This window comes from Cynara cardunculus (assembly GCF_001531365.2).
Source record: "Cynara cardunculus var. scolymus isolate 2C chromosome LG 8, CcrdV1, whole genome shotgun sequence".
Classification (NCBI taxonomy): Eukaryota; Viridiplantae; Streptophyta; class Magnoliopsida; order Asterales; family Asteraceae; genus Cynara; species Cynara cardunculus.
In genome coordinates, this window is record NC_037535.1 from 2,534,551 (window position 1) to 2,545,422 (window position 10,872).

The 10,872-nt window shown below is 37.9% G+C and overlaps 3 protein-coding genes across 3 annotated transcripts in view; 1 reads left to right on the forward strand and 2 right to left on the reverse strand.

Annotated features, from left to right (window-relative positions):
* The first annotated feature begins 264 nt into the window (after window positions 1-264).
* LOC112517067 (transmembrane protein 234 homolog) lies at window positions 265-960 on the forward strand. The gene has a single exon (XM_025124379.1). The coding sequence runs from the start codon at window positions 303-305 to the stop codon at window positions 708-710; it is 408 nt and encodes a 135-aa protein (XP_024980147.1). The 5' UTR covers window positions 265-302; the 3' UTR covers window positions 711-960.
* Window positions 961-1,217: 257 nt separating this feature from the next.
* Window positions 1,218-2,614, reverse strand: LOC112516537 (probable xyloglucan endotransglucosylase/hydrolase protein 26). Its single transcript, XM_025123627.1, has 4 exons — window positions 2,371-2,614; window positions 2,160-2,260; window positions 1,891-2,084; window positions 1,218-1,814 (listed from the first exon to the last, which is right to left on the reverse strand). Exons 1-4 carry the CDS (start codon window positions 2,540-2,542, stop codon window positions 1,406-1,408), a joined length of 876 nt encoding a protein of 291 aa, XP_024979395.1. The 5' UTR covers window positions 2,543-2,614; the 3' UTR covers window positions 1,218-1,405.
* A 6,280-nt stretch (window positions 2,615-8,894) lies between these two features.
* Window positions 8,895-10,872, reverse strand: part of LOC112516791 (aldehyde oxidase GLOX1-like) — a 2,741-nt gene continuing 763 nt past the window's right edge. Inside the window, exons 2-4 of the mRNA XM_025124025.1 lie at window positions 10,456-10,868; window positions 10,183-10,346; window positions 8,895-10,089 (exon numbers count right to left, since the gene is read on the reverse strand). Coding sequence (XP_024979793.1) covers window positions 8,895-10,089; window positions 10,183-10,346; window positions 10,456-10,868 — 1,772 coding nt within the window. The remainder of the gene's footprint in view (window positions 10,090-10,182; window positions 10,347-10,455; window positions 10,869-10,872) is intronic.

A 10,872-nucleotide genomic window follows, 5' to 3' on the forward strand; every position in this document is an offset into this window, starting at 1 on the left:
TTTAATATCCAATATATTTGAAATCTAACATATTTAAACGACTCCATAAATATGTTTGATTTATACCAAGAGCAAAGAAAATTCAATTTGCGAAAGAAACCTAATTCTAAGGTTCCTCGTGATCTCGTCTATATTGGCATTTTGGGGATGGAGGTTGTACTCAATTTGCGAAAGAAAATTCAATTAAAATGAATGAGTCAATTATCTAATAATTGAGGGACTATTTTTGTAAATAAATTTGGATTGTTGGACTTGCCGGATCTCTCAGCCACCATGAGCGCACAGAAACCTAATTCGGCGGAATGGGAGGCGGAGATGTCGAGAAGATGGTGGCCGTTGGCCTCATATGGGGCGCCACAAATGCCCTCATGCGTCGAGGTGCGCTTATATGTGATCAACAAATTCTTAAGCAGAAATCTTCATCAATCAAAACCCACAAAAGCCCAGTTGTCAAAACCCTCATTGACTGGTTCAATCTCCTCTTAGTTTGGCAGTACTCTGTTCCTTTCCTTGTTAATCTATCTGCTTCCGCTGCTTTTTTCTCAATTCTAAGTGACACACCGATCTCTCTTGCTGTTCCGGTCACCAATGCGACGACGTTTGCTGCCACGGCCGTGTTTGGGATGTTGCTCGGTGAAGAGACGCGTGTTGGGTTGACTCTTTTTGGTACTTTTTTCATTGTTCTTGGTGTTTATGTTTGTGTTGTTTGATTGAAGCCACCGGAGGACAGTAGCTCTGAAAATCCGCAGGCATGCTGTTTTCACGTCTTCTTTGATTCATATAAATGTTCAATCAGGATACTCTGTAAGTTAGTTGTTCTTTCTTGTTGATTATCACAGTAAGATACTAAAATAAATTTGGGATTTTGATTTTATCATGTATTTATGTGCTGTTTGTATCATTGCCCATCAGGTGTTTGATAAAATGCTGATATGGCAAAAAAATTTGGGTTTATTTTGCATACATTATCAATGAGTACACAAGAGCACCTTCATATAGTGCTGCATATTAGTCGAATCTCATGATTTACGTAGCTTTAAATTGGGGAAAAAGAACAACTTTTGATGGAGCTGTCTTGATCTTTTGAATTCTTGCTATTAATCTAATAGTAGTTTCTTTCTTGTTTTATGGTATTTGAGATTTTATTACTCTTCTTGGCTGAGATTTTAGTTAGATTTCAAGAAACATCTTGATCAGTTAAACGTAGGAGAATTCATGTTTTAATCAATCTGATAGCTTGAATCACTGAATTACAATACAGAAAATGATATTTTTATCAATATGCTTAGTACAAGAAGGGAAAGAAACTTGAGGGCAACAAAAGGAACTTGAAATGTATATAAAATGGAATGCTTTAAAAGAATCAATATTCAATGAATTGGAAATGAGGTTTGATCTTCCTCTGTTAGTATTGTGGCTTAGAGCATTCAGGTGGCATCTGGCCGTTAAAACGCTTGTAATCTGTGCAGTAGTTGTAGATCATGTGGTTATCTCTTGCCCATTTCAGCTGACCCTGTTGGCTGATGGTCAACTGCTTGTAAGCCGGAGATGTCCACCAGTTGGCTGGGGTGGTCGAGCCACACAGGCTAACGCTAACAGGTCCGTCCCACTTACAAGCTCTAGCCCTGAACCTACGGTAATTAGCCACAAAAGGTGCAGCCGTCCAGTCGATTTTGACTAGCCCACCTCTTGTGGCCCAGTTATCAGCATTCCACAAACTGGAGTAGACTCGCATCCCTTGTTGGCTAGGGTATGCAATCCCTTCACTCTGATAGTTCTTGAAGACTCGAATCGGCAGGCTATCGACATACCATCTGCATACATCAAGAAAAAAACGATTAAAACGAGTTTAAGCAACCGTTTGGCATCAAGATTACTTTGTTTACTCACACAATTTCAGTAGGATTCCAGTGGATGGTGTAGTTGTGAAAATCGGCAGTTGGGTCGAACCATAATTGGAACTGCTGCTCTCTGTTACCTTGACCTTGAGTGTAGATGTTTGTGTGCACCGTGTACGGCTCTCCGGTTGAGTTCCCCAAGAACTCAAAGTCAATCTCATCGTGATTGGCACCTGTGGACGATAACTACAGCAATCCAACATAAGAAATTAGCTTCCATTGTTGGTAATTTGGTATTACTGGAGTTCTTATTGAACTTACATAATAGGCTGTTACAGTTCCAGCAGAGTTTCCTGGAACCAATTTGATCAGCATTTCGATGCTTCCAAATAGGAACGCCCTCTTCGATTGGACACCGGATCCTATATATCAAAGTTGGAGTTGAATCACTGACTTATGACCCATCAATTTAACCACTATCTGTTTCAATTCTAGTTCAGCAAACAGAGATGAAGATGGTGGATATGTATACCTGAAGTTTTGTCCAAAACAAGGCGGAGCTCATCGCCATTGCCAAGAATCGAGGAATGGTGAGCACCCCAATTGAAATACATGCTTTTCGAGAACTTCCCATCAACCACGGAGGAATGGAATGCGATTGCAGACACAAAAACAGCCATTGCCAAAGCTTGAAAACCTGCCATTTTCTTTGCTTAGAGGTATGTAATGTTGTTGGTTGATATTCTTCTTGTTTCTTGATGCCTTTTATAGCCTGTGTCCACCAAATGCACCTCACCAAGATGAGTCTCATTGTTCTTTTGACTTTGTTTTATAACATATCTTGACCTTCTCCTCCAGTTTGACATTCTTGCACCATTTCTGTTGTTGTAGGTTTATAACTTCTTTAATATCAATAAGTGAATAAAATAAAAAATTTATGTTTGCAGTTTGCTGAATCTTGCCCATAATATAATAATGGTGTAATGGGTTGGAGATGAATTACTGTTTTACACCATTTCTTTTAGCAGGGTGTCACAGGCTATGTCTAGATTAATCCTGATAAATTGTGACCGTAAGACATCAACGTTGATAAACTCAATGGTCACAATTGTTATGGACGCATGGAGTCGAACCTGGGGCAGATGGGATATTGGCCACAACCCTTGTGGCTTGTTTACACCATTTTGGTGCAAGAAATGTCGCAACCGATTGGAGATGGTCTGAATGAATTGCACCGTTTACCTTTTTAGGTATTTAGCAGACGTTATGTATTGAACTTGATTATATTTGAACCCGTTTTTTGTATTGATATTATCTTTGGGATTATTTTGTTTTAAAAACCCAAATGGGAACTAATAGAAATTGAAGTAGTGCACGTCGGGTATGCAGTCCATAGCCAGCTATGTTTTTCACCAGAACCATATTTCTCTTCTTTGGGTTCATAAAACGTGCACCCCAATGAGAAAATGGTAACAATATATGTTTTCTTACTAAATCCATTAATTGCAACAAAAAGGGTACGACGCTGCCCTCTGGAACGTGTATCATGTGGGATGTAAATCGTGTATGATAGAACAAATGAGTGGTATTTGGAGATGAATCTCAGACGTTTGGTTCATTCTGTAAGGATGCCCACCTTTTTACACGTTAGGTTAAAACCATGCCATGAACCGTATTGTTGATATAGTGGTGTGTCTTTGACGTTCCATCTTACTGTTCAATTAGCGGAATTTGCAATCCATACTAAAATTGTATATGTTGTCTTTGCCTTTTGAATCGGAGGAAAAATCTATGTATATCTTACACCAGTGCAAGCTTTCCAGATGGTGGTGATCATGTTGTTCTTGATTGACACCAGACCGACAATGAGCAACCGTTGGTTTTGGGACAAACCACGAGTCATAAAAGGTGGGTATATATGACTTGCGAGATAATCAAAAGAACATCTCCATATCCCATTTCATGAACCCGAGATATAACTTCTACCATGGCTAACGCTAAAAAATGATGCGTTCATTTGGTTTATGATTCTCGTTTGCATCCTATTACGTATCCTTCCATACTTATGATGTAGGCTCGACCACTTGAGCCATATCCTTCCGTACTTGTCATTAGTAGTCTATTTGAGTTCAGTAATTTCTTCCATAGCTTATCTGTTCGTGTTTGGTTGTAGTTGCTTCCATGCTTTTTATCAGTTTTGTTTTTATGTGATGCATCGTCATTTAACTTCAAATTATTTGCTTTGTATTGCTTTGAGCTTCTATATTTTATATATATAAGCAACAATCATAATGAATGACGTGACACGCTCATAGAATAAGATTTCTCATAGGAATTTTCTGAACTTTTTGGTTTTGTAAGATGTTTAATTTCTTAATAGTTTCATTAAGATGCAACATCTGAATCGTTAAGAGGTGAATCTTGTTTGGTAGAAAAAATAAGTCTCTTAATGGTTTTAAAACTCTCTGAATGATTTTGTATCATGAGTCTCTCTTAACCATTCAGCGCCTTAATTTCTTTGTAAATAATTACCAAATAATTATATTTCATTTTGTAATATATCATGAGAGTCTCTTAATCATTCTGACCACTTAATCATTTTGTACTAAACCATTCAACAATCGCCAAACAATCCCTAAACATCTCTCAAAATATCTAAAGTTCTTAAATAACCACATCTCTCTCTATGTACATGTGTATGTATATATTGCAATTTAATAAAATTAAAATTAAAAATACTATTTTCAAATTTTATTTTATATTGAAGTAACAATCAAAAGTAACGAGATGATATCACGAGAATGAAATATTTATTAAATCTTGAAACGTATTGAGTTTTGTTATCCCAAATTAATAAGAAGATGTGATGATATATTGACAAGAGAAGATGATTCTTTCAGTCAATTCTAATCTTAGGAGACCTTTTTTTTTGGAAGAAAAAGATTCACAAACTCTTTGTAACATTATTACTGATATGGATATTGGTTTGAGTCAAAAATAACATTATAACAAAATTATTATCAGTATATCTCAAAGCCAAAGACGGAAGAGAGAGAGGGAGCACTSGTCTGCAATATTCCCCCCGGTCCACAAGCACGTCGAAATGGTTCCACCGGTACTTTTATTATTTGTTTTCTTTATTATTGATAGGCCTGCCTTTTCTATTAAAGAATTATGGCTCGGCCCAGGAAAACCCTCACAATTAGTGATGGCCAAACTGGCCCGGCTCAGGACCGCCTAAGGACCGGAATCGGCAAAGGACCGGCCCGGACCGGGACCGGTTGGGGTTTTTGACAGTTCGTGGGATCGGGACCGGTTATGGCCCGGCCCGAAAATTCAAAAAACTAGCCGTTAGAGAGCCTTTTTTTTTGGTCTTTTTTGCTTTCTAAACACTATAAATATGTGTCTTGGTTGAGAGATTTACATACCAAGTTCTCAATTCGCAAAAAACACAAAAAACGTTCACAATTCTCGGTTTCTCGCTATATTATGTGAATTCGACTCGTATTCATTTCTCGTTTACACTTCACAATTGGCATTTATTTCTCTCTTTGTCTTACAAAATGGCTATTGAACAACATGATGTATCAAAAGAACAAGTTGCCCAAGTTCTCGCCGAACATGGGTGAAAGTCCGAGATTTGGAATTCTTACCACTTGGTGGTCCTCAAGAACGAGAAAAGAAAAGCACAATGCAAAATGTGTCAAGCTCTCCTTACGGTGGAAGGAAAATTCTATTTTAAGGAGGCATACCGAAAAAACGTGCCCGATGTTAAGGTCGGGGGGCGATTCAAGCCAACCGATACTTGACACTCAAGGTCAAATATGGTCGTACGATGCCGAGTTGAACTGACAAATGACAACACAATGTGTCATTCAACTCGGGTTGCCTTTTGGACATTTCGACAACCCTCACGTTAAGAAGTTGATCCAAAAAACACAATGTGGAAAATGTATCGAGCTGAAATGCAACAAAATTTTCTCTTTTGCCTAACAATCTTTTTTTAACGTGTGATGTATGGAGTGCACCATACGGATTATCGGTTTCTTATATATGCATAACGACATATTGGATTGAGCCTTCATCATGGCATTTATTCAAACGTGTAATCGCGTTTGAACCATTTGGTGCACCATATTCGGGTGCACGTCAATTTTCAATTATTAAAAAATATCTTACATTTTATAATTTAACTACTAAAATAATTAGTATTTCATTTGATAACGTTAGTAATAACAATCTATGTGTGGAAAAATTAAAGTGTCATTTGACACCTATTTTAAACGATAAATTATTTCATATACGTTGTTGTTCACACATAGTAAATTTAGCCGTTCAAGACGGTTTAAATACTTGTAAACCCGTAATAGATACGTTTAGACTTATGTTGCGGCAAACTTTCACAAATGGTAAGAAAATGAATGCCGAATATAGAAAGTATTGAGATGATGTTGGTTTCAAAGCTTTGGGATCGAGGTTCGATAATGCCCGTTCGTTGGAATTCGACTTATTTTATGATTGAAAATTTGATAAAACAAAAAGATTATATTTATTCATTGTATAGACACCATTACTCGCAATTTTTTTTGAAATCTTGATTGGGACGTGGTTGAAGGATTGCACGATATTTTAGGTGATTTAAAAAATGCGACATAACTTTTATCCGATATTTATTATCCAACAAGTCCTTTAGTTTTAAACCACCAATTATATATTTTGGCAAGTAAGATTGCCCAATATGAAGAACATCATGATCGGGGAAGGTTGATGAGTTCAATGAAAAAGAAAATTTTAAAATATTTTATGAGCATCCCATTTGCTATTTTTGTGCTGCGGCGTTAAACCCATATTTGTATGTTATCGGTGTTGAAGTTTTAATTACACAAATATGTGTGGCTTTTGGTTTAGATACGGCTACGGATATTTCTTTTTTCAATTGAAAAAAACCTTTTTTTAATTGTAATTTTCAAGATTTATTTGATCATTACAAACATTTTTATGGACGAGAAAACCAACAACAAAGCTCTTCAAGTCGTGGGTGTGTGGGTTATAGTTTTTATCTAATGGTCATCGACAAAGTGGGAAATAGTTGATGACTAATTTAATAAACGAGGTTTTAAATGCATCAAGTAAAAAAGTCGATTTGATAACGATTTGGGTGAACTAAATATATATGTGCATACTAACTTTATGGCCGAATGCCCCTCAAATGATGTCGAAGATTTTGAAAAACTTGATCTATTAGATTTTTGAAAACAAAAACAATCTCAATTCCTGGTTTTGGCATACATCGCACGTGATATACTAACAATCCAAACTAGTACCGTAGCTTCAGAGTATGTTTTTTTCTCTTAGTGGCAGGATCATTTCCATATATCGGACAAGACTAAGCCTGAAGTCCGTGAAATGTTGCATCTGTCTGAAGGACTACTTGTATAGGGTTGATAGAATTCAACACACGACATCGTTAAAGATGGAGATTGAAGAGGTGGAAGAAAATATGAAAGAAAATGAAATCGCCATGGAACTAAGTACGCCGCCAACTACCGATAATTGATGACACTTACTCACAATATGATGATAATGAGGAACTCAACATTGATGACCTTGACGACCAAGAGGCTATGAGAAGAATTCAAGACACCAGAACTCTTCAAATCAATCCGACATGAGATACCGATGATGATTGATGAATAAATGTAGTTTCAAATAATTTGTATTTTTGTAAGACAATGCAATTTTTATTATAATAAAACGCATTTTTAAAGTGTATTTGAGTAACGCAATTACAAATTTTATAATGTATTAAAAATATATATCATTAAAAAATAAAAAAAATTATTTTTTAATGCTCGGGACCGGCGGTCCATAACCGGTTATGAACCACCTTGATCGATTTTACCATTTTCGACCGAGACCAGTTATGGCCGGTTTTGAAAAAGTCTGGAACAGATTATGACCGACCGGTGCCAATTTTTGGCCGTCACTACTGGCAACAGACCTTTCTCCTTTGTCAATGCCCGAACAAGAGCTGACATGTCTCTCTGTTTAGCTCTCTTGACTTGTTCACCCTTATTAACGGTGTATCTCAAATTATTTGTAACAACAAATAATTATCAACATATACAAATTAACTACTTTAAGAAATATATACATAATGTTTTACATTCTACTAATTAAAAACCTTAATAGAAGTATTAAAATCTTCCCATTTTCTTATTTATAAATAATTATATAAGTTTATTTGTTAATTATATATATATATATATATATATATGTCTAATTAAATGAGAACTAATTAGGTTGTGGTAACCGTAAGATAATTGTATTACATTAATTAATAGGTAAAGGGTGTTTTAATAAAATGATTAATTATAATTTAAATATTTTTCTTAGTTAATAGTTATCAAATTCGGTTTCCTTAATTATCAAGAATTCGGTTTCTTTAATTATCTCAACAAAATTGTATCACAGTCATGTATCACATTGTGGTTGTGTGTGGCCTAAAACTCAAATCACATCTATTATCAACCCATGTTCAAAATGTTATCACAGTGGTATCACAATGTGTAACACAAATGGTTTTGTGTCTTACTGTTATAAAGTTTTTGGGTATCACAGCGTGTATTATATTTGTTTTGTGTTTTACTGTTAGAAATTCTTTGGTCGGAGAGAGAGAGGTAGTTTACCCATATATATATATATATATATATATATATATATATTATGTGTTAATTTATAAATTATTTGAAAATTAATGAATAATTACCAAAATTAATATGTTCAATAATAATCATTGATTATTAATAATGTATGGTTGAGATTGGATATCACAGTTATCACAAACAATCGGGTTCTCTCTTGAAAATGAATAACGAGATATTAGAATTAATTAATTAAGTAAGAAAATGAAGGATTAATTGTGAAAAAATAACCAAAATTTATTATCATTATTACTCAACATGCAACATACAAAAATGCTACAAGCGAGAATACAAAACTAAAATTGTGCCTAAAAAACCCAAATCAAACCAATAATCCTCTTCAAGGGGTATTCTAGTCAAGATGCACCCAGATGCCTGCGCTTGGCACACTACGGTTGTTCACAAACAACAAATAGTATCCCGGCGGTGCGATCTTTCCAGACGGCGGAGCCACGGCGGAGACCACATTCTTGTCCACTCCTTCAACCCCAAGAATGATCATCCTCTGATTCTGACTGAAACCATGAGTAGTAAACGGCGGATACAATAATGTCACGATGATATCTCCATACCCCAACTGCTTGTCCGGCTTCATCGTGAACGTCACCTTGAACGGTTTCCCGTATTTCAGAACGATGTCGGTACCGAAGTTGATCACCGGACGCTCTTTATCGAATGTGGGGTCGAGATAATGGGGTGAGAATTTCTCTACTCGTAGTTCTGTTGGGTAATATGGACCATCGAAAGTGTAGAACTGGTGGGCGTTGCTTCCGGCGACCAGAATCTTACCGTCGGGAAGAACCGATGAAACGGAATGGTACATCCTGGGGATGGTTGTCGGTTGTAGTTCTTTGAATCTTTTACCCATTTCTTTTTCCGGCATATAGACGGTCGGAGTTAGGTTAGGATCTTCACCGTCTTCCCAACCGGAGCAACCTTTTTTGGCGCCGTTGATCAGAAGGAATTGGCCGTTGGGAAGTTGGAGGAGATCTCCCATGGTTCTTGGTGTCGGCATGTCTTGTTCTTTCTCCCATACCGGTTTATCAGCCATGACTTTGATTCGGTTGCAATCGGCGTTCGCCGGTACGAAGACTGGGTTTTGGGTGTACTTTTTGTCCACCTGGTTGATGGCGTCGTGGCTGTTGCCGCCGCAAACCACCACCTCGACGTTAATCGGTTGATCGAATTTAGGGCTGAGCCGCAGCGGGAAAAGAGCGGACATACCGGAGGAGGGATAGTTGCGGGAGGTGCCTTCCAACGGTGGGAACTCCTTCACGGTCTTGCCGGTTTTTGGATCGAAAGCGATGGCGCGGTCGTTGGCGAAGATGAATACGTTGCCGTCGGGGAGTAGGAAAACGAACGGGTAAAGGTTGTTTTCAACGTAAAAGCCTTGGATGACGGGGGGATCGGTGGTTTGTTTGAGGAACGGGAAATCGAACAATTGGGTTTTTCCGTCCACTTGTGGTGGCACGAGGTCGTAACTATAGGCGTCGCGACCTCCGACGACCACCGCGCTCCCGTCTTCCAGAACACAGTTGGATGGATACCTATAACGAGATCCATTTAGCCATGAACTTGCTAGCAATAAAAAAAAAACTATTGATTAAGTCACAACTGAACAAACCCTTAATTATACGTACCATCTGTTAGCACCAAGAGCGTTTTCTCGTTCTTCGAACTTTGGAGTCGGAGTATTCCCACTTAGAATTCGAACACTTCTAAAACCCATTTTATTACCTCCGGTAGACATGAGGTCGCCGTTTGGCAACAAGTGTCCCGATGAGCACCATGGATCGGTCCGGATCTATAACACACAAATAACGAAGGATAAATACGTTTGTGTCGGTATACCATCCTGGAACTAACTGCACGGATATAAAAGAAATTAAAAGAACCATGATTAAGGTACGTACATAAACTGGGGTGGTGACGCCGGACTCAATGTCGTATGATACGGCATGAGCAAAGCAATCGGGTTCGTTGTTAGTGTCGGGATTCGGTGGACAGTTTCCTTTCGGGCCGAGTTCTAGAGCCGATGGACCGAGGTTGGTGGTATCGAACCAAACGGCTCTGTTATTTGGCATCAACTGATATTGCATGGCGGAAACGCCAGCGTTAGGGTTATGTATCTTCCATTCGCCCATATATTTCGACTCCAACGGGGGCTGTTGGTATAGCGGTGGACCAAAGAACGATGCCTTAACATCGTTACCTCCGTAAATCGCGCCTTTTCCTGCACCGCCTTTTCCGTCAGCAGGAGCGGCTCCTCCACCTCCTTGGCCTTTGTTCTTATTGGGGCAATCTTTATTAGGGATTCCGCCACCGCCTTG

Bases quoted from the DNA above. Each gene is read 5' to 3' on its own strand.
- LOC112517067 (XM_025124379.1), top strand. From the start codon at position 303: ATGGGAGGCGGAGATGTCGAGAAGATGGTGGCCGTTGGCCTCATATGG.
- LOC112516537 (XM_025123627.1), bottom strand. From the start codon at position 2,542: ATGGCAGGTTTTCAAGCTTTGGCAATGGCTGTTTTTGTGTCTGCAATC. The intron at 2,085-2,159 runs GTAAGTTCAATA...GGATTGCTGTAG, and splicing joins GAACTGTAACAGCCTATTAT to TTATCGTCCACAGGTGCCAA. The intron at 1,815-1,890 runs GTGAGTAAACAA...TGATGTATGCAG, and splicing joins TGGAATCCTACTGAAATTGT to ATGGTATGTCGATAGCCTGC.